Below are 23,934 nucleotides of genomic sequence, written 5' to 3'. Positions count from 1 at the left end.
CAACACTGTCACTAAGGCTACGTCCACACGTACACGCGTATTTTTGAAAACGCAGATTTTTCTATGCGTTTGCACCTTTCGTCCACACGTAAACGGCGTTTTCGGTCACTGAAAATGGAGATTTTTAAAAACTCCGGCCAGGGTGGATATTTTTGAAAACTCCGTTTTTGCATTTACGTGTGGACGAGAAAAACGCAGAAAACGCAGCATCAAAGGTGTGCGCCTTTTTTGACGTCACACTGTGCGCCACATTATTGTTTCGGTGAAATGAATTTCTACAATACTGTTACTGTTAATTCTACTCTCTGCAGTGTTTAAATGCTTACATATACACACAGTTACTGTCCCTCCACACATACGACTCGCTTCTGCTTCTATGCCCCATCCTTGTTTACTATTTTCCACCGAGGCTTCTAGACTTCTGATTGGCCAACATTTCTACACAGTTAGGAATATATCGCCACCTGTTGTTTTGGCATGTTCCTAGCAGCGTTTTACTTCATTTCTGCGTTTACGTGTGGACGGGATTATTTTTAAAAACGGAAACGGAAAATCTCAGTTTTCAAAAATACCCGTGTACGTGTGGACGTAGCCTAAAATCTGCAATTAATGTTGCTTTGAGACAGAGTCAGTCTGCTATCAGTCTGCAATTTAATGGTGTCAAGTTGGCAATTAAGTGCAATCTGTTTCTGATAATGAACTGCGATAAGTCATAAAAATCACATATTTGTTGCTGTCTACTTAAGCAGAAAATCACATTTAACAGAAATTTCCATTTAACTGTTACATTTGCATTCAGCAACCATCCTATTCTAAATATAACCAGAATACAAGTAGTTTGCAGCCAGCTGAGTAGAGTCCCCTCGAGTTGTGCTCAGTGACAAAGGCTCATTCACACTGATGGCGATGTGCTGGCAATCTGTCTGCATTTATAAATTAGGCAGTAATTATTTTCTAATCTTTGACAATCTCTCTGAGATGGATTGTAGTCAGTCCAAGTCAGACTGCAACTTTTTGCTGGATGTCCTGGGCAATCATCAGTTGCAGAATATTAAAAAAACAAAACAAAAACAAAACAATAAATCAATGCAATCACCGTGCAGCCACTGATTTTTTTGTCCTAGTTTTCCCCGTGTGACTGAGCCATTAGCTTGCTCTGGAATTAGGAAGTAGCTTTGTCAAGCTAAGTATGTCCAGTGTTGGATGTTTTTTTGGTCGAGCTGATTTAATGTAAGTAAAGATGATTGTGCATGCGATGAGCGCTCTTGTTCATAGCATTCCCCGAGTATATTAATTTATTTCATGAAATATCGATATTTGGTGTTGCTGAATCGATTGCCATGTAAATTATATACTAGATATAATGCTGCATCCATCCCACCCCCACCCCCACCCATACAACACATCTGTGTACACATGGGAAGAGTGTTAAGAGGCGGTGCATGATGCACCACTGCAAAATCAGTTTTATGCTTACAGGGAAGATGCTGTGACAGCTCTGACACTTATTATGAATATCAATGACGAATGCAGTTGAGTGCAAGAAAGATGTACAGACGATTTCCACAGAATTCTCTCATCTCCTCTTCTTTCATAATTTTGCTTTGGCACTGATTATTGAAAATGTTTAATCTGACGGGTTGTTGGGAATAGTCTTTTTTTGTAAATTCATTTATATGCATGTCACTGCTCAAAAACATTGCCCCACTATAAACACAAATCGTGAATGGCTGTCATGTGATTGCATAGCCTTAGTTTTACAAAGGATGCCACAGCTATGCTTTATCATCAGGTTTGCTTGAAAAATGATAGTTTAAACAACCACCTTACTATGTTGTGCTGGATTCTGGGGTTTAATTTAGCTCACATGTTGCTATGTGCCAGATAAATAAACTGCAGATGAAGACTGTTGCTTATTGACAGACCTTTACTTTTAAAAATCTTTTATAGGTTGTTCCAGCCAGACTTTCCCCCTTAATCTCTCTCCTCAAGGATATGTTGCACAATTTATTTATCACCACTCCTGCCATCAAAGACGAATGTAAGGTACAAAGAGGGAAAATATTTCTTCAGTTACTCTAACTTTTCACAACTTTGTATGTTCTCCTCCAAGTCTCTGTTTCTTAAACTTTATCACATATAACTTTGCTTCAGTCGACTTTATTTTTGTTTTTATATTCACCTTTATACATCATCTGATGGCAAGATTAAGAGCTCAGTAAAACCTTCGAGTATGTTTGTTCCATTTTTCATCTTTGAGTTGAGAGACAAGCTCATTGCATTATGGGCCGGAGTTACTAATTCAGTTGTGTTGTGTGTTTTTACAGGAATTAGATGGGGGGAAAAGGGTGTTAGAGGATATCGCTGACCTGTGAAGTATTTTATCTTCTGTCTATTTGTTCTGCTTCCAGAATGACGCATTGCTGCTTTTATGTACTGCCTTGTTTTAGTTCATAAGTTACCCAGATGGGAGGCTATGGGTAGGGACAATAGAAGGAAGAGAGCAGAAGGAATGGGGGAGCTAACATCTTTTTATCTCTTCTGATTCATTGTTATATTTCACAGGCTCATGCTCTTTAATATATTTTATTCTGCTGACAGTGCCATGATCACTTTGCTAGTTAAGCCTCCTACACATGGGTGGGAAGGGGGAGATTCAAGGGTGAGTCAGACAAATTCAAATGAGTCATAATGTAAGAAGGCACAATAAAAGTTTAATGAGTTAAACCATTATCGCACTATGAAAGTGTCAAAATTGGTGACTTTTGGTAAAATTGATCTGACTGTTGGATCTTGGTGGTATGTTTAGCTTTGGAGTCAGCACAGCTAACAGCCCTGTGTTTATCTTCTGCCCAAAGATTTTCAGCTTTAGCTTTCCTGCACACTTCACATCCCCTTCTGTCCTACATTGCACAGCTAAGCATTTAGCTGTGTTTGGCTTTGTGATGCGGGTTGGGCTCTGTATTTAGCTGCTGAGCCTGAGGCTCAGTATGTAAAACAGAAGCATATGCTTCAGTGTTCAGTGTTCCTTAGCCACAGGGGAAATCAGGTTATCAAAGAAAGAAATCGATCTTTTTTGTTTTTATATTTCATGCTTAAGATTTGTTTTAATTATTTTGACTGTTTTTGCTTGATTTTGTTGCATATGCAAGTGAGCTCCCAGTTTGGATTTAGGACACAGACTCACTCTACTTTTAAGATTATGCTTAAAACTTTACTTTTTCGTAAAGCTTATAGTCTTGTTGTATTAGACTTAGGCTTTCGGTGTGTAGGGGGGGGATTACACAGTTACACACTGAGCATTTCTTTTTCACTCCCTTTGTATTTATACACCACTACCATATTTAATGATTAGCAATTATTAAACTTGGGCTCTCTATTATAGTTTACCTCTTGTCCTGTCTCTCTTTGCTCTCACTCTCCACTGGTCATGGCAGCTGGCTGCCCCTCCCTGAGCCTGGTTATGCCAGCAGTCTCTTCCTGTTAAAAACACGTTTTTCCTTTCCACTGTTGCCAAGTGCTTGCTCAATGGGGATTATGGGATCATTTTGGTTTCTTTTTAATATTTGTTGTGCATTGAGGCTACTGCTCTTGTACATAAAAATGTAATTGAACTGAACTGAAGCACTCCACTTCAGAATGACCTAGAATACAGTACCTTCCTGTCTGTGTCAGTAAGGAAGGAGTTAAGTCTGTGTTGGCACAGTCTTTTTTTAGGCATGGGGTACATAATATTGCTGCCTTCATCTCTTACAACAAGGGCATCCTGTCATGCAGAAATAGTTCACTTTGATGTTAATGTTCTCATGGCTTCATTCAGAGTTTCACACAACTCTGACATTTAAATCCATCATACAGATCAAACAAATGATCAGACTGTATGATTGTAAAGTGAAGAACACAGTGTCATTTGTGGTTAGCTCCTGATCAGGTCTGTTTCAATGTGGCAAATAATTTATTATAATCAGTAATTAAGTTGCAACTTCACACACTTCGCTGTGATGCTCTTTTGCTCTGGAAATGTGGAAAAAAAAGAAGTCTTTGTATTTTGTACAGATTTACTTTACAATAATAATAATTATTATTATTATTAAAAGAGAAGAGGGAACATTCATCATTTCATTAACTCTTGCCCCATCATAGGGCAAGTTTGATACTTCCTCAAATTTGGCATGAGATTAGTTGGAAAGTATGAGACCGTGTGAGCAAGCGAGATGGAAAGTGGCAGACTCATGCCATTTAAAAAAATGTAAATGTTACTAGATTCAATCAAAAAGGTTCACATGCCCTCAGATTAATAGAAAGGAGTACATGTCTAAAAGGGGCAACAATCATCCTGCTGTGTTAGTTGACATTAGTTAGCATGCTCCAGTTCATGGAGCATGAAACAGCATTTGCATTTAAGAGACACCGTGTCCAGGATCTCCTTGATCAGGACTGGCTAGCTCATCAAGGAGCCCTAATTCCTGATTTGGAATCATTTGCTTGGAACCTGAAATCAGTCTGCTTAGCTGAGTAGCGTGCATCTCTGCCGGATGCTTTCTGTGCATCATTGAAGCAAAATATTCTGTTCTGTGATTAAAAAAACAAAACAAAAACATGTTGATAGACATTAAAAATCTTTGAGATATTTGAGACCTTGACTTTTTATCATTTAAAATATGCAAGGTGATAGAAATAGATGGAGATACATGAAAAACCCAGGCTTGGAACCTGGGCCCTTGAAATAGCCATCTGGCTCAACCTCATGAGCTATAACAGTGCCATCATTTTCTGGTATATGCTACTTCAGAACCCCCCTGAAATTTGAAATCAGACTACAATAAAGTTATAGAAATAAAGAAATATAAATAAAATAAGAAATAAAGTTCTGTATGATAGCATCAGAAAACTCGTGTTTGTTTATTTTTCTTACAAACTGATTTTTTTTTTTAGCTTATTTCTATGTCATATTTCCCCCAGGTTTTCCTTGTATAGTGGCTGGATGCCTCAATTGTGCTGCCTAACGCACACTTTGTGAACCACTGGCCTAAAGGGAAGAGGAAACGAAGCTAAAACAGCCTGTTTCAGATAGTGGATGAACTCAGGGTTAGTCAAGTAGAGCCCAACAATAAGAATATGGAGCTGGAAACGAGCACAATATGTTCTCCTTTATGTATGCACTTCACACTTCACAAGGATGTTGTGAAGTAGACTTCATCCCGTTAAGGTTACAAGACATATAACATTACTTTCTATTACTCGAAGAAATGTGACAATTCTTATTAGCAAAAATTGAAGACGTCAAATAAATGTGATTTGTCATTGGTCTTGGCCATCAATATTCGTCAAGTAACGTGTGGATAAATCTGTGGTATTAAATATTGACCCAAAAAGCTGCAGGGACCTGCCATTGATTTTTTTTTTTCTGAGTAATGCTCACTTCAGAAGACTTCCCAACTTTTTCTTTGTCACAGCATATCGCTATTATTGATCCCTGGAATAAGCTTTTAAAAGCCATTTTATTGTCATGTTTTGGGGCATTATACTAACACAGTGTCTTTGATGAATTACTACTTATCACCCTTTATAAATATTTATCAGCCAGCTAAAACTAATGCCAGTGGAAAAGAGGAGGCAGTGCCCAAAGCCTTATCTGCCCTGCCAGTTGCTGGCATATTTGGAGTTTATAACAATCTTCAACAAATAAATAACAGGAGTTAATGTTTTTTTAAATAGTAAATCTAAAAGATCAACTTTTAAATCTCAACAGCCACATCTACTTTTGTCAATTTTTTAAATCAGGTTTCCATGCATTTGTTATTATTGGTCCAACTCAAGTCTCTCTTACATTCACTGTAAAACAATTAGCTGTTGCCAGACTTGTTTTGCAACAGCATGACCAAAGGACAATTGTGACTCCAATGAAATGTGCTGCGTCAGAACTGCACATGCTTTGAATGTTAATAAGACAACACTTCTTTCAATTACTGCCAACCCTTTTGTTTGACTGATGTTCAGACACTGGCAAGTCTGTGCACCTGTTTTTGAGCCAACATTGGGCCCGTTTGAGCCTGCCTTTGTCCAGTGCTACTTGAATAGTGTTTTTTTTTCTTTTCTGGATGACTGTGCTCCATTAAGTAAAGCTTGGACCAAGATTTTCCTATTTCATTTATTCCATCTTAGAGACACAGCTGTCCTTCAGCTGCAATCATTGTGTCATGCTACCAATTCAGCTTGGTGTTGCTGCTGTTGAAAACAATGTAGTTGATGATGAATGAGTGCAGTGATGGGGAAAATCCAGTTATTCAGTGTGAAGCTCGTATCCCTCATTTCCATACTGAACTGCAGTTGAATCTCCCGATAGCTTTTTGGGAGAGACTGCCCAGATAATTCTTCCACAAATGTCAGGGAAATGATGCTGAGCGAGGCTGCTGCAGTCCTCTTCTATGAAACTGATAACGCTCAGTCAACATTCAGAAATCCTGCTGCTGAATGCTTATCTCCTTAATGGCTCCCTGTGCACAAACCACTATTATTAAGGCTTAATTATTTTTGCCTCCTATGCTATGGGGTGTTTTCTGGAGGTCCACGATATCTCCCTTATGATGTAATGTCCCGTCGCACTCTGTAACACGCTCTCGTTGCATGGGTGGGGTATTACACGCATAGACATGAGTATTATTACAGACTTCGTTAACAGCTTGTGGCACCTCATTTGGCTTGTCATGTGTGCATATCTCCAGCACATCTTTGATTTGCTTTTATCTCATTCTTTTGAAGCCTATCATCTGCACACTAACATGATACTGTACATTCATTACAGCTAATTGCACTGGTCTGGAAATTAAATCAGCAGCCCAGCTCAATTAAATGATTGCTGTTATCTTGTGATTCATTTCACAACATTGATTTGTAGTTTTTATTTCTCTCAGAGGTCAAATGCAGGCAGATGATTTATGTAAGCACACTGGTTCAAGAGACAGATTTCTGTGCAGCTGCTGTTGCTGTCAGTGCATCTTTTTGACTCCGTGGACGCCTTAACAATCACAAGACTTCCAGTGTTTCAGAGTTGTGTAAGACAGAAAAATTAGGTTGATACTATGTTTGTCCTGCGGTACTCAAAGTCAACTATACAAGGCCCACATAGTTCTCCACCGCACTCCACCTTCGCTATAATGATCAGAATCACTGGTGAGTTTCTGTGGGGATCTATCTAATGTAGCTTACCAACAAAATCATGGAGGCACTCCCTTGTGGTGCTATTTGCTATTGCAACGGAAACATAAACTTTTATTACAAAGTTGTTTTGTAATTGACAGCAGTTACTGTAAAATATAAAAAATATTACATTATACATATTTTGTTGACTGGACACAGAATGAGATGTTAGGATGGTTGCCAAGTAGACTACGGAAGTTACTACAAGTATAACAGGCCCTTTATACTTGCTGTTCTCGCCCTTGCAAGCGGCACCACACATCAAAAATAATATCTCATCAATTTTGTCTAAGCAGCATCACCTATTGTTCAGGAGAATACTGCTCTGAGTGCTCACACCTTCAGTGTTGGTCATCACTATGTCTGTGCATCACCATCAAACCTTCATACCCAAAGTACTTTTTATTTTTTTATCAACAAGTTGTGGCAGCTGCAGTAGTCTTCATTGTGTACTTTTTCCTGTGGCTGTTGCCCCCATCGGTTCTGGAAGAACTGAAGCTGTGGTACCCATCATACTAAAAACAAATAAATAAATAAATAACATCACATTTTCAGTATATTGTATAGATACAGTATAGTATCTAAAAGTATGGGATTAGGAAGTCTATCTGTCAACTGGGCAAAAAGCTCCACCCCGAAACAAAAACCAAACATCCTCACCAGTCACCCAATTCTAACTTATAGTTTGGCACAGTTTTTTTTAATGCCACTTGGTATTTGAATATTTATAGAATAATATACATCTGCTACTCAAATTTGCCAGATAACTCTTGGATTTGTTCTGGGTCTTTCTGACCCAGCTTTTTGAGTTCTTGTGTTTTTTTTATATTATGGTTTATGTTTTGAGTCCTTTGTTGTACTGTGTTTGTTATTTCCCTAGGTTTCAGTTATGGTTATCATAGGTTTATTTCTTAGGTTTTGTAATATGGCTTCCCTGTGTTCCATGTTGTGTTTACTGTGGCTGAAACCATGTTTCAGGTTCCTATGTTCTGTCTCTCCAGTTGCTGTTAAGTCTAGAGTTCAGTCAGTGTGTTTCCTGTTTTACTTTGAAGGTCCGTGTCTCATGTCAGTGTTTCTAGTTTTGCTTCCCTTGTCTCGTCCAGTCTGATTACTCCCAGCTGTGCTCTCCTTCTGTGTCTCATTCCCTCGTTATCCCTCAGTATATTTAAGCCCTGTGTTGCTCTTTGTCAGTGTTGTAGTCACCCTCAAGGCTGTGTTTCCCCCTGTATGTCAGTTTATCCAGGTCCCAGTTTAGTTTTGTTATATTTTTTGTAGTGATGGGCAGATGAAGCTTCATGAAGCACTGAAGCTTTTCATCCAATTGGTTCACCCCAACGCGAAGCTTCATGAAGCTTCATTTGCTCTAGTAGGACACCTACTGGACGTAAAAATATTAGTTGGCATGAATTTGAAGAGTGTGGCATTTTGCACACAGCCTGTAAATGTCAACAACAAAAGGAGTGTGTAAAACATGTATATTGTAGTGATGCAGTACACTGTGTATATTTATACTGGCAGTATGGAAAATGATCATTTGGAAATGCTTGAAATGGAAATGATCCTTTACTGTGAGGTGAGGTGTGGTTGGGGTGTGGACAGTAGTTGTGCTTTTGTAACGTTGAGGTATGGACAGCTACACACTGAGGCTTTGAGCCTCAGTCCTGCCTGTTCACATTTTATTCAGTAAAAACTAAATTTTCACTGCTTTTATGACCTTTTTAGTGGGGAGAACATAGCTAGGATTTAATGATTTCACAAATCTTTTGAATCCTTTGTCCTCCACAATGCTAAATGGCTGGGAGTCCTCAATCACCATGCTAACCAGGTCTTCATCTATTTGAGATTGTTCTCCTGAGGAAAGACAATAAAGACAAAGCACAAATATAAATATCACACACGTAACTTATAACAGTTGTATAATATTGTTATATCATTTAGTAACATTACAGCATGCTATATTATCATAGCATTTGATGGCTCACCTGGTCTTGCTCCACAATCGGTGTTCCCCTTATTCTCATGCAAAGCTCTGTAGTGCCTAAGCATGGATGAGGTGTTGTTGTTATATCCCAGCTCCCTGGCACATAGCAAACACTTCACCTTGTACAAAAGTAAAGACAGCTGAACATAAGTTTTATTGCACCATCAGTGTTGTGATATTTTGATACCATGGTAGCATTTACAGGATATTGTTTTATAGTGATATTATACAGGAAAACTGTTACTCAATAAGGCCCATTTACTAGTTGTTTTTCTCTTTCTCTCTGACCCAAGAATTGATGTGTAAGACTCACAGGCTGGTACCCCAAGGTCGAAAATACCACAGAGACGAGACCACTTCCTTACTCCCATCCTCCCTTCTTTATCTCTTAGAAAAAGGCTTGTTAAAGGCCAGGTGGTTTGTTTCAGAATTCACTAATGAAAGAACTCTGTATTCTATGTCTAGGAGTGTATTTTGCTGGAATGATCATAAATTGTAGCTGAACTGATAAACTACACAAAGGATACTTCTCTGCTCACAAGGCAGGAAGACGTTTCCTTATTTGGTCTGTACCGGTTTGAACTGAGAATCTGCTGACACACGAACCTTTTTCCTCTATATAAGCTGTTGTATACTTAATAAACCTTTGAGTTGGTTTGGGATGACAACCTAGAACAGTCTCCGTGTCTTCTTGTTCTTCCAAACTACTCCCGGTACTCCGGCCGGTACCGTGATTGCCCGTTGATCATGCATGAGAATATTTAAATTTTGTTATATGTTAAAGGATGAACTCTGCTTATTGGTGCCCATGCCTTAGGAGGAAAAGCTCTATCTACGGACAGAGATTTCCTTCAATCAGTATTATGAAAATACATCTTCTGTAGAAATTTACATACCTTGTTGGGAGGAATAAGATCAAAATGTTCCCACACAGGGGAGGACATCCTCCTCTTCTTAGCTGGCTCCATTCTCTCCTGACTTTCTCTCCTCACTCTCATAAACCTCCAAACTGTCTCCAAACTCTCACTAACCGCAACTCTCCATCAAACACCCACATTTTGAATGAAGTCTGAGGGGTTTATATCGCTGTCATAGCTCGCGGCAAAGTTCGAACCACTTCATGAACCAGTCACGTGGTACAGCCGGGCAGCGAGGCTTCGGACGTCATCATTTTCAGCTCCTCCCATAAATGAAGCAAGCCTCGATACGCGCTTCGCGGAAACGCCCCCTCCATTACTCGACACACGCTCCGAAGCCTCGATACAGAACGTCACATCACTAATTTTTTGTGCCATTCTGCAATAAAGCAGCTTTTTGAGTTTAATTCCTGCGTGGTGAGTTTTGCGTTTGGGTCCTTCTCCTGCCTGCACACAGCCGAAACATGACATTTTTACTAACTTCAACAATCCTTGGTTGTCTGTTGGATTTAATATTTTCCATAGGCCTACAGTATGTTGGTACCACCGGCTCCCTTGGGTTACTGGATTACTTTTTAATTCCCTCTTAGCATAGATCAATGCTGCTGTTAAACCAGCATCAAAAGGAGACACTCTGAGGTTTAACCCCAGTTTAAACACTCCAGTTTTTCTTGTTTTTTGTCATCATAGTTATTTTAACAGTCCCAGCTTATAGCAGTTCACTGACTGCACAACAGATGTTTTCCAAAACTGATGTTGTTGCCGTGGTGGCTGTGAGCATGTTTAGCTGACTTCACGGCGTACAGTTTATTATATGAACTTTAAATGTGTAAACAACGGTTCTGAAAAAGTGTAAATAAAACAATAATGCAATCATGTGTAAATCTCATAAACCTAGATTTTATTCACAATAGAACAGGAAACATCTCATATGTTCAAACTGAGAAATTTTATTATAAGCAACCACACATGTAAAGAAGGCTGTAAAAGCTGGAGGAACATTTTTCAACTAACACTGTTTCCTCTGCACTAAAGAGAAGGAACCATCAGGTTTGGTATCAGCGCTCAGTTTAAAAGCTTGCATCTCTGATGGTAAAGGGGTTCACTGGTGCCTCTGAGATTGGCAGCATGCACATCTGGAAATCCACCATCAATGCTAAAAGGTACAGGCTTTAGAAGACATGGTGCAGTTTAAACATTTGGGGTTTTTTAGCTTGTGTTTTGAATTAAATATGGGTTGATGAGACTTATATATTGTTGGATTCTGTTTTTATTTACATTTTCCTTTCCAGTTCTTGAACTTGGAAATGGAAGAAACCATTAGTATGAAAGAACAGGAATAACCTGGCCAATCAAAGCTTGTGATCTGTGAGAAAATTGCTGTCAAGTTATTTTGGTGTCTCTACTTGCAGTTTTGTTACTTAGGGCATATCAGTAATGTATGAACCTGACAATCATTTACTAAAATAAATGAATAACGCATTTAAGAAATGATTAGGCTGCAGTAGCACCATAACATCATGAAACTGGCAAAAACTCTGCCATGTCCAAAACAAAACAAAAAGACTGAATTTATGTCAAAGATAAATTATTCTCAGTTTAATAGCAGCCATAGGTATAGGGCTGCTGCATATATTTCCCTGAAAGAGATTTATGGAAGCAGAAAGCTCAATTCCAGGAAATAGGGAAAGAGAAACAGAGAGAGGAGCGAAGAGAAAATGGAAAGGGAGGAAGATCTGATAAGTAACTGAGGCATTCCCCTGATGGGAGGGAGATAGCTCTCTACCATCCACTCAGTAAGTGTGGGCTGAAACTCAGATAGCACGCTTAAGCAGGACAAAGTGGAGATGGAGAGCTCCCCCTTCAGCCTATATCCTGCTGGCTCCACTTTACTCTGCTCTTTGTGGATGTCAGCCTCTATGAGAGACCCTCTGCATCTTCCACCTGACACAGTGCCGAGAGGATAACCTGGCACCACGGCGAGTCCAGCGGCTTCATGATGATGCATGATCTCAAAACAGGTCAGACTGTTGCCATTATGTGTATTACATAGCAGTATATAGTGGTAGAGAGATATGTTCTCATAGTGGGAACAGTTTTCTTTTTCCCACTGGAGTTTGTTGTTCTTGAAAAAGTTCTATAAAGATTGTACAAGGAGTTTTCATTGTATTCTCGTAGTGTGATTAATTTCTTACAGAAAAACTGGAGTAGTTAGAACCTCAAGGTGTTTCTGTTGGTGTGAGAGAGTCTTAGGTGCTCCGTCCACAGCGCCTTGCCCTTGGTACCCTTCTGTCTGGACCTAACCCATGTATTGGACAGGGATTAGGCTGAGCGTCTTGTTTTGCTGCAAAATATTGCATAGCGTGCCAGGGCTGAATCCAGTTGTTGCAGCAAAGAGAGACAGAGCATGCTCGTAGGAACTGAGTTGCAGTGCTGCTGTTTCTGCACAAATTTCTCAGGGAAGGTTTTTGGTTCACATGAAAAAAAACAGACTGTCATTTGGTGTTCAGAGTTTGGCAACTGTATATCAAACTCATTTCAGTTCATATAAAAAGCTCCATTTGATGGTGTAAGGGTGTTTGCATTTGGGCAAACTAAACCAGTATTTTTACTTACAGCCCCCTTTTTTGTGGCTCAGCTTAAAATGACGCAATGAGACATGCCTTCTTGAAGTTCACTGCAAGGAGAAACATCAATCATTCTTTGCTTTATCTGGTAAAACTCTTGACCCAATGGTTTTGAATGCTGAAATATGCAAGCCTTGAACTCCTGTCAGGATAATATATACTGCATAGTTATCAGATGATGCATCCCTCACTGCTGTATTGCAACATTTGACTTCATAGGAGACAGAAACAACTGCACGATGACTGAAAACACTGTCATCTTTTTAAAGTTTTGTTTTGCTCTTTGTGTTGACTTACAAAACTCTTTTAAACAAATCGTGCAACTAAATGAAACCTTCGGTGCTTCCCCACTGCATAATTTAGATGGCTGCTCGGTAGCTCACATACAGGACATTTATTCCCCCATCCTTTAAAAAAAAAAAAGCATCATCACAAGCTTTCAAGGAAGCTAATTTTCTCCAAACAAATGGGCCCAGTGTGCTGCATTGTTGGTACATTAGCTGGGGATGCTTCAAATTCCGTGACAAATAGTTCAGAAGTAATGCGGCTAAAACAAAAGCCTCAAAGAATGCAGATTCCTAATTAACAGGGGAGCCTGGTGCAGTGCTGCTGCCTGTATGTGCCCAGTTCAGCTCAGCAAATTATGAGTGGTCAAATCTCTGCGTGTGCGAATGCATGGGTGTGCAAGTTTTTGTTTATCTATGGATATTTAAATGCTGAATTCAATGCAGGATACACGTGATGGTAAACATGTATTTTATATACCGTTTATACTTGAAGTCATGTTTTTACATCTGCAGAATTGGATTTTTTTTCCTGTGAACTTTGCTGAAATGTCGACTCATAAATCTTTCCAGCCTGCTCTGTTTGTTTCCTCCTCCCTTTGCTGCATGGTGATGCAGTGAAGAACCACTTTCTGTTTCTATCATTCTGCGTCTGTATGGTACTGAAACTTAGCAGCTTTCCTTCAGAGCATTCACCCCCCACCCCACCTCCCACTGCACTATAATCATTTATTTACTCCTGGCACACTTTAAGTGAACATAGTGTAAACATTTTTTTTATCTCAGCAATGTGTTTATCCGTGCCTGTGCGAGTTCTTATGAAAGTGTTTAGCTTCTGCATAGCAGTATTTACCCTGTGAGCGCACAGTATTTTTCAGCTTCAGTGGTGAAATATGCTGTTAACGATGACGGTGACGATTAAAGGAAACAAAAGAGAGACAGTGAGAGAAGAATTTAATAAATCACTAGTAAAGAGTATCAACTTAAAAGGATTATTTGTTTGTTTAACCCATCATTGCTCCCAGCCTTTTTGTCTTTTGCTTGAATGAAACCATTTCTTTAAGTTGCCCGAGTCGAGACTTCAAACCTGAAATTGCATCTATGATAGCAATATATCAAATGCAATGCAAATTGCTCACCGACATTTTTTTGTAATATTCCAACATAAAATTGTTAAAAAAAATAAGGAAAAAGTTCAACGGAAAAGAGCGATAATTATAATGAGCAGTGGCAACCTGTCCTGGATAGGCAACAAATGTGAGGTACTTTAGATAAATCCAGTGAATGAGTGAAACTAAAAATACCCCAATTATTAGTTTATAAGGATGGGCAATCAGACTTTAAAGCTTGTAAGAATGAAATCATCCATTGAGTAAACCTGCTGGAAACAGGTTTCAGGGCCTGCAGCGTGGCATTATATTTGTTTAGGTTTAGTTTGACACAGTTTGTTGAGTTTGTATTCAAGGAGGATTTGAAAAATATTTTTATTTTGGTGTAAAAAGTGATTATTACCATCATTGTTTAGTCACGTGTAATTATACAACAGACAACAAATAGAAACTTGTCGTGTCATGCTATTCAGCCCTCTCGTCACCAGTAGCTGCTGTTTGCTATTCTTTCATGTGACAGTAACATGTGTTTATGCTCTAGTTAAAGCAATGAATGGCCCATCTAATTGAAATCAATAAAGCTTGGTGGGCTGGCTTACGGAGAATGCAGAGCCCTACACTCTGTGTAAAGCTATATGAGCCTTGGCTGTCTGCAGGGCTACCGAAGATTCTTTTTTTGCTGTTGACTGAATCATCACTGTAAGCTTATGAACTTTATGTGATATTTTTACCCTCATCCAACAGACAGCTAGGAGTATAGAAACACAGGTGTGCAGGGAGTTGATCCAGAAGGAATATGATTAATGACTTGATACTCCTTTTCTTATTTCTCTTGGTGTTGTCTCTCCCTCTGTCCCGCAGCCACAACCTGAGGGCTACATCATTTCGGCATCCTGTGACTGGACAGATTTCCCCTGAAAACATAGATTACACACTACAAGACAGGTGAGCTGGCCTACCTTTTTTTAAGTGAATGATGTATATGATGCTCGCTTAAATATACAAGTTAGTTTACGAACCCGAGATGGGAGTCTTTAGTGTTACTCTCCTTGAAACGTGCCACAGCAGGGGAGTGCGAGTGTCTATTCTCCACTAACAAGAAGATTAAAATTGGTTGATTTCCAGTTTGTTGTTTATTAGCAACATAACCAGCAGTCCTTGTCAGAACACAAAAGGATGGGCACTGTCGTATTTGAATAAACTGAATGCATTCATCACCATTACCATGGTATTTATAACACCATAATGGAATCTATGGCAATGACACAACACTCACATCTCGCTTTGATCATATTCATATCGCGTCAGGAGCCATGAATCTGACTCATCAATCTGTTATGCTAACGCTGGCTGTATTATAACAGCGAGTTATTCCGGCCCACCTGGGCTGTTTCTCTCAATGCCGTTGACACCATAAAAGCAAACTCCTGACTGTGTGCTCACTGAATTGTTGAGAACTGTTGATTGAAAGGAGGGATTTACTAGGCGGCAACATTACTATATTGTCATGGCACGATAGTCGGATTTATTTCCTTTTATGTCATTGTGTAAATCAAGCAAGGCATTAAAGCTACACAATTCAAGGCAGCAGGTGTCTGGTTGTATTTAAGCTGTCTGGTGTAAGATGATCGTGCATACCAAATATTCCACTATAACAGCACCATGGCGGGGCACAAGCATCTGTTAAAGCAATATAAAACTGATTAAAGTGATTCATATGCATCCTCCACTGTCATTCACTTCTTAAAACTCTCCATCATCCCTTGTTCAGTCCTGCTGAGACACGGATTTGTATACCATCAAAGGGGCTATGGATGCCTCACTTGCATATTTTCAACAGTAACAAAATGCCACTTCTGATCTCTTTAAGCTCATAAAAGTAAGAATAACACCTGTTTTATGTCTGCTCTACAACAACATTCCAAAGATGCCACGCAAGGGAAAACACAAGTTAAGAAAAGTCAAAGTCATAGCATATACACTAAGTGTACGGTAATTATTTTTATTACTATAAAAGACACTGACACAAGTCATACATATGCCAGTCACTGTCTGTGTGAAGTGTTGAACTGAGCTGCATTCTACCTGTCATTTTTCAGAGGAATGTTTTTTGTTTTGTTGGTTCGTCACTTAACACTGACCTGTGAATGACTAACTCAATGGATGAATCAGTGTTATGACAACTTTAAACGGTGTCTTTCTCAGGCTGTTGCACTTTGTTTTCTGTGTGTTTGTTGAATTTATGAAAAATGTCCAACAGTTTGAAGGCATAATGTTGTTTTTTTGCACCAACAAGGTGCTTAAAGATAAATTAGCCATATTTCTGCACAGTGTGGAGTGTGTCCTTACAAAAAATCTGAGAAAACTGGACGAATAGAGGACAGAAGAAAAAGTGACAGGCCTACAAAACTATCTACAGCAGATGGGCAGTTCCCGAAGCCATTAGAAGTCCTTAAGGATCAGAACACAAAAAAACTGAGCAAAGATCAGATATATATGGCTCTTCCGCTGATACTGTTCACTGAAGCACCATCGGTAATGGTCTCAGTGGAAGGGTAGCTGTCAAGAAGCCATTCTTAAGGAAGGGAAATAGGGAGAAAAGGCTGATGTATGCCAAATTACACAAGAACTGTTCTGAAAATCAGTAGCAACAGGTCTGATGAAAAGATGACTCCACCAATCCTTCAAATCGTTATCAGTATGTATGGATGAGGTCTGAAAAGAGGCATGAGCGGAGGCTCTGTCATAGTTTGGGGTTGCATTTGGTGTTGGGAATTATCAGATTTTGACTCAACATGCAGTGCTGTCTGGAAAGCATCTGATTGGCAAAAGATTTGTTTCTCAGCATGACAATGATTTTAAACACACTGCCGGTGTGTATGCAGATAGGCAAACACACAATGGAACACTATCAGTCACAGACTGGCCTCCCCAGAGTGTGGACCTTAACGTTATTGAAGAAGTGTGAATCATGTTGAATGAGGCACTCAACATCCAAAGAAGAGCAAAGTTTGCCTGAGCCAGTTTAGGCAGTGTACCAAATATTTACTTTCAAGTTTCCTTAGAATTATACAGACTCTGTCTTTTATACTATGTTTCCAAATAGGCAACATATGAGCAGTGCATCAATTTAGAAGTAATAAAAGACTGCAAGATGATACAATTTAATATTTTAGTGAAACATCATTGGACACTTCATATCTGGTAAAAGCTGCATCTCTTAGACTTTATAACAGTATGCAACACAAGCCGCCTGTAAACTCATCCACTTGTAAAACAGGAGTGAGTGCTCTTTCAGGCCTTTTCTGCTTTTCCTCTGGATCTACTTCTACCACATGCTTTTTTATCCTTGGTCGTTGCTTGCTGATAGCTAAATTTTATTTCTCCATTTCACAGCATGCTTAAATGTTGTTGCTGTTTTTTTTGTTCATTAGTATGTTGACATTAGGGGTTCATTCTGCTTGTAATAATACTTTAATAGGAAGTGGGTTTCTTCCATTAATAATTGACTCACTTATTCCCTGGAGATATTGAGGACAGGCAGATCAGGAAAAGGAGCTTCATGAAGCCCGGTTCCACAGAAAGGTTGATCAGACTCTGCTTTACTGGCCTGAAGTCTCAGAGTTTGTCTAGATTATTCTACCAGGATCGAGTCATTGAGTCGCATGTACACTCACTGTCTAAAAAGATTTTAAAAAAAACATCTAGTCTACCTCCATTTCCATCATAGCAGAAGAAGCAGGAAGAGATGGAACTTAGCGACATTCCTACTTCGACACCACACTATGTGAAATATTGCTCCTCTCATCCACATGCCACTACAAATCTCCTGGGGAACTGCTCCAATGACAGTGGTGGTAAACAGTATGAAAACTTCACATAAAACAGCAGAGTCCCCTTGATAAGACAGAAACATCCTGTAAAACTGCTGGCAGCAGTCCAAGCTTGGAGTGAACTACTGTAAGTTGTGCTCCAGTTTGACTTTCCTTTTTTCCCCCCGCTTGTTCTACCTGTATGTTTTCTTGCTTTAGTCTCTGACAGATGCCTCAGTCTTACCTACTTTTCTCTAGATTGTGTGTATTGCGGCACACAAAGGGAAAATCAGCACAAGGATCTGCTCATAACCTATTTATTGAACAATGCAGGGGGAGTTAGGACATTGTCAGGTCACATTAGTTCCTGTTGGTAAATTAGGTTCGACTAAGCACAAACTACTAGGTTACATATATAGCACAGAGGTCACCTGACTACTCATTAGTTATTCCTTCAAGGACCTGACTGATATACCAACCAGTACCAATGTTTGGTCACATAAAAATCTGATATTCAAATATATCAGCCAATATTTATTTTCTTTTAGTGGACACAAATGTTTTTTTATGACTTGTTTGGCATCATACAGATGTCACAGAGAGGAAGAGTCCTAAATTAAGTGTTTAAAGCAATCAAAAACATTTGGATCATCAGGAATGCTTGAACACACACTGACCTCATTATCTGAAGCGAAAACAGGTAGGTCACCTTTAAACATGTCACTCTCACCATCAGTAAATTTGTACATGCCCATTGAAGTTGAGATGCAGTACTTTTTGGCCAAAAATGATTGAAGTTTATTTTTTCTTTACTGGTTATTACAGTGTCCATAACCATAATGCCATCACATTGTTCTGTACTTCAGGTTAAAACGCTTCTCACATTAACTGAGTTCTCTGTTAAGAAGATCTGATGCAAGTCTTGGAAAAGCTATGATGTAACATCATGTAAGGAAAGCATTAATTTTAAACAGTGTATCATTGCATTGCTGTTGGTGGCTCTAAGCGGACTAATGTTGAGGCTGCCGAATGTAATCTTTATTGTTTTACATCTCAGAAGCATCTCAATTCTGTTCTTTTTATTATCTTTGAGGTGCGTTGCATACAGTATACAAAAATGTCAGAAGCTTCACACAAATGGCTGTAGATGCCATGTCGTTGGCCCCTATTTGTAATCTGTACTTTGACGTGTGTTTCTCTCCTCGGTTGTTTGCAATCAGTCAAAACTAATTAGACCGCAGTAGGTACGAGAAGAAACATTGTTGTTTCCTGGATGGAGAATATGGTAATGACACAGCAGGGAAGAGCTTGGGGCACTTGGGGTATGAAAGATGATCTTCTGTTTAAAAATCATTACAATAATTCAGAATGAGACTTTGGGAAATTTGTGCCAACAGTAAGTTATTCACTTGGCTCCTGGAGTTTTTAATGAATAAAAGAATTCTGCTTTAAAAATGTTAGTCTTTCTGTCCTAACATAGATATGCACACACACACACACACACACACACACACACACACACACACACACACACACACACACACACACACACACACACACACACACAAATCAGCCCCCTATGAATAAGCTTTAACCTGTTTTCTATCATGCCTTTAACCTCTTAAGCCCCAACGCCCCCTGATACCGGGGCAAAAGGCAGGAGATCAGTTAGGCTTGGGGCTTAAGAGGTTAACTCTGTGATACAAGATTTTCTTCTTTATTTTCTTGATAATTTGCTGTTGGACTCAAATATTTGGTATTGTTGTTCAGCAACAGACACTTGTACTTGCACACTATGGTTGGCCACAGTCCAAAATACGCTGTTTAAAGTGTTTGAATAGCTTAAAGTGTGGTGCAAGCTATTTGTTATTTGACACCAGCTTGTCTCTGGCATGTGTGACTGTGTTAGTTCTTCACGTTCCCTTTCAATATGATGATGTCATGTGTGAGGTGGGAAGTAGATTCCTTGTAAGCTGTGCATATGTGCCATTGTTATGATTTTGTCTTTTTAGTTTGTTTTGGCTTTTATCTGTGTGTGTGCGTGTGTGTGTGTGTGTGTGTGTGTGTGTGTGTGTGTGTGTGTGTGTGTGTGTGTGTGTGTGCGCGTGTGTGCCACGAGGTGACTGCCAGGCCAAGTGTTACATGAGTTTTTCCTCACTGTTAACACATCCAGTGGAAAACCATTGGCTCTGACTGGTCTCACGTTGGTGTCAGGAAATAGTCATATCCTTTATATGTGAAAGCTCAGCAAAGGACTGCGCTCTGTTTTATTGCATGTTTGGAGCTTGTCAGAGGAGTTGAGAAGGAACAACACTGCCAGTGCTTTTCATCCTTTTTTGCATTCTGTTTTTCTTCCACGCTGTCGTCTCAAATGTAGGATAGAATCCCGTATGTCCAAGTCAGCGGCCAATCAGAGATCAGCCAACATGGTCACAGAGTCCTCCAAGGCTGTGACCTCAGCAGCGGTCGATGCTTCCTCAGGGTCAAAGGTGAGTCTCAGTGGTTCTCTGAGAAGCAAAGGCTTTAGATATACTGTAGAGCATGAACCAGTTAATGTATTACTGATCGAGATAACCTTTTGTTTTGAGTTTTAGTAAATTATGATGTTACAAATTTTAATACATTTGTTCAATTTGTCATAATATCAGGAGGTAGAACAGGTTGGCGGTTTAATGCCTTGCTCCTCCAGTCTGCATACCAAAATATCCTTGGGCAAGATACTTAACCTCGAGTTGCTCCTGATGTTTTATTCCAAGTGTGAATGTCAGACTGAAAGTACTTAGATATAGTAAAAAGTGTATATGAATGGATGAATAAAACACAATGGATAACACGCTTTGAGTGCTAAAGCACTATATAAGAACCAGTCCATTTTCTGTTATAGTCCAGAGATCAATTATCACATTGATTATGTGAGCCACAATTAACAGTCCAAATTTAACAAGTGTAACGAAATTTTATTTCCCCAGTTAACAAATGAGTCGACTACTATTAAGTTACAGTCAGAGAAGCTATATGTATTTAAGTTGAATAGTGCACCTCATTCATTTTGTTATTTTTTTGTTACCATGTATGTTTTTTATTTAGTGTCTTAAAAAGAAAATGATCACAAATCCTGATTTTTGTCTTTTTAAGCGACTCGCCAGCCAAACAGCCTCACATATTTATTGTATAAATGTACCTGAGAGACTGACTGACTTTGTCTAAAAATAAACTCTATTATAAGTGAACACGTGTGTCCACAGGAGTATACTTTTGGTATTTCCTTTTCTCGTTAAGGATGTTTAAAAAAGGAGCTTCCAGGAAAGAAGGCCATTTTATTATTTTAAAGGAAAAATGATTTTTCCTTTCTAAGTAACAAAATGATGCATTTGTTTTCTCTGTACTGTGTAGGCTAGCATCACGCAAAATGACTTTATATATGTTAATTTAAAATTGCCGCATGTTTTATTTTTATTTTGTTACTGATTATGTTTTTCTGTGGCTCCTGCAGGGCTCCAGAGGTACGGGGAAAGTACACAGTTTTGGCAAAAGGGATCATGCTATTAAAAGAAACCTCAATATCCCAGTGGTGGTGAGAGGCTGGCTCTATAAACAGGTGAGGATATTCAGAGTGAGTCCGACAGGCAGATGTGTTATACAGGAGCACGTGTTAAAGACTGAGCAAATGTTTAAATGTGTCACGCAGTGAAATATCAGCCACAGGATTACCATCCTTCACTGTGTAAGAGGTGTAACTGTGCAGTATGGAAGCGATCTTTCTCTGTCCCTTAGCAGAACTTAAAAGCTCATATTGACCTTACAAAACCTTTAAATCTCACAATCCTTGGAAGTATAAAACTACAGTGCTGAATTAAATGTAGCAGCTGCAGCTTTCTGCCAAAGTAATCCTAATTAAAAAGCAGGTTATTCCCAAACTGCACTTTTTAATTAAAATGTATTCCTGCAGGAGGATTTCTAAATATTGTCTGTATTGCGTTTCCCCCGATCCATTTCTAGGACAGCTCTGGAATGCGACTATGGAAACGGAAGTGGTTTGTTTTGTCCGACTACTGCTTGTTTTACTACAAAGGTAAGCGTACGAACAGTGCACTTGGTGAAGGGTTAACATGCAAACCTTTAGCGATCTCCTCTGCTGCCATTTTTGATTAATGACAGCCTGTAATTAGATATATGACATGCTTTTTCCACCAGCTTTTGCATCCTTATTACCTTGAGATCTCTTCTTGCGTTGCCATAGCATGTACCTTCTCTCCTTTATTAATAATACTGAATAATAGATAAGCCACATGCCCCATCATACCACATGCAGCCACATGCCCTTGCAGCATCTTGAGTCCTGCATGAGTTATGCCTCGCTAATTTTCCTGCTATTCATAAATCTGCAGTCATTTGTAAACATCGTAAAAGATATTGGCAGAATTAGATGTTGTTCTGAATGCAAGTAACAATGTTGTGTGTGTGTGTGTTCTGATTTCACAGACAGCCGAGAGGAAACAGTACTTGGCAGCATCCCTCTGCCCAGTTATGTCATTTCGCCAGTTGAGCCTGAGGACCACATAAACCGCAAATATGCTTTCAAGGTAACACTGAAGTGGCACTGAGTCAGATCTTTAAAAGAAGTTTTCATGTCTATGTGCGGATTTCAAAACTTCATCTAAGATTATTTATTGCTGCGCTGTTATTTGTTAACAATCCTTCCCCTCACTCTGCTCACTGCAACACAGAAAGGCTGTTTGTGTGCTGCCTGGTGCCCAGATCTCATTTTCATATCTCATTTTCATATATCCATATGTTTATTGTTATTTATCGAGTTATTGTTTTGATTAGGTATGACACTTCTATACTTCAGTATCTACCAAAAGGTGTCTATACAACAGAGCATCAAAAATAGTCAGATCATACAACTGTGGAAAGAAGTTTAAATACGCTCATCATGAGCATGAATGCTGTGTTATTTTTTGTTCTTTTTATCGAATTGGCACAGGGTCAGAGGTATACATACAGGATCAAAGACACTGTTAAAAAAATGTAAGGGAACACATCTCAATGGGAAAGAAGTACTGCTGAATATCTATACTGATATGGACTGGCTAATGCATTAGGAATGAAAACATGGCATATCATTTGATGGAAATAAAAATGATCAACCTACAGAAGGCTGAATTTAAAGGCACCCTGAAAATGATGTGGCAGCTATACCATTTTGTCAGAATTCCATTGCAGCACCTAAAAATGGTGCTCAGTAGTTTGTATGAGTGCCTATATGCATGCCTGACAATGTTGGAGCATGCTCCTAGTAAGACATGGATGGTGTCCTGGGGGATCTCCTCCCAGATCTGGACCGGGGCATCACTGAGCTCATGACAGTCTGAGCTCATCCTGATTGCAGTCAGGGTGCCGTTGCCTAACCTGTAGAGGTCTGTGTGTCCTTCCATGGATCCACTACCAAACCGGATAATTCTCATTGTCACTGTCTCACTGTTAACCTTCTACTGCACCTATTGTTCATTTCATTAACATCAAAGTAGCTGAAATTGATTAACAAACTCCTCTGCTACTTAACAAACCAGATCAATAGCCCACAAGTGTAATTGTGGGCTATGCTATACTTTGATTAAAAAGTGTTCCTTTATTTTTTTTTTGAGCAGTGTATATAGATGAACTCACTTAAATCTTTGTAAAGTTGTACTGAAGACTCTCCAGTATCTTCGGCGTTGACAAGGCCAACTTCTTGTTAGTGATCATGATTGAATACAACAGGTAGTTTCTCTTTGCAGGCATACAAGGATTTTTTACACCAATCATTGAATTAACCAATACTCAGAGCAATAGGAAAGTCCAAGGAACCCATTGAAGAGCTAAGAAGGAGAATTAGAGTAGATTTACACAAATTGAGAAGGCCTCTTGGAGCGATTTCTAAACAACTGTAGATTTAAAGATTATCAGTTCAAACAACTGTATTAGGAATCATTCAGATTTGTCAGCACTTTGCCAGATTGTG

At 39.2% G+C, this 23,934-nt stretch overlaps 1 protein-coding gene across 4 annotated transcripts in view; it reads left to right on the top strand.

Moving 5' to 3' along the window:
- Positions 1–23,934, top strand: part of plekha7b (pleckstrin homology domain containing, family A member 7b) — an 81,394-nt gene that overhangs the window by 26,949 nt on the left and 30,511 nt on the right. For all 4 annotated transcript variants that reach the window (XM_040011162.1, XM_040011163.1, XM_040011165.1 and 1 more), the window contains exons 4-8: positions 14,980–15,063; positions 20,308–20,419; positions 21,424–21,528; positions 21,930–22,002; positions 22,413–22,513. In XM_040011162.1, coding sequence (XP_039867096.1) covers positions 14,980–15,063; positions 20,308–20,419; positions 21,424–21,528; positions 21,930–22,002; positions 22,413–22,513 — 475 coding nt within the window. The remainder of the gene's footprint in view (positions 1–14,979; positions 15,064–20,307; positions 20,420–21,423; positions 21,529–21,929; positions 22,003–22,412; positions 22,514–23,934) is intronic.

The sequence above is a fragment of the Simochromis diagramma genome, unplaced genomic scaffold (assembly GCF_900408965.1).
Source record: "Simochromis diagramma unplaced genomic scaffold, fSimDia1.1 OVJJ01000603.1, whole genome shotgun sequence".
In the NCBI taxonomy this organism is placed as follows: domain Eukaryota; kingdom Metazoa; phylum Chordata; class Actinopteri; order Cichliformes; family Cichlidae; genus Simochromis; species Simochromis diagramma.
Note: the sequence above shows the minus strand (reverse complement) of the source record. Positions and strands in the feature narration are given on the sequence as shown.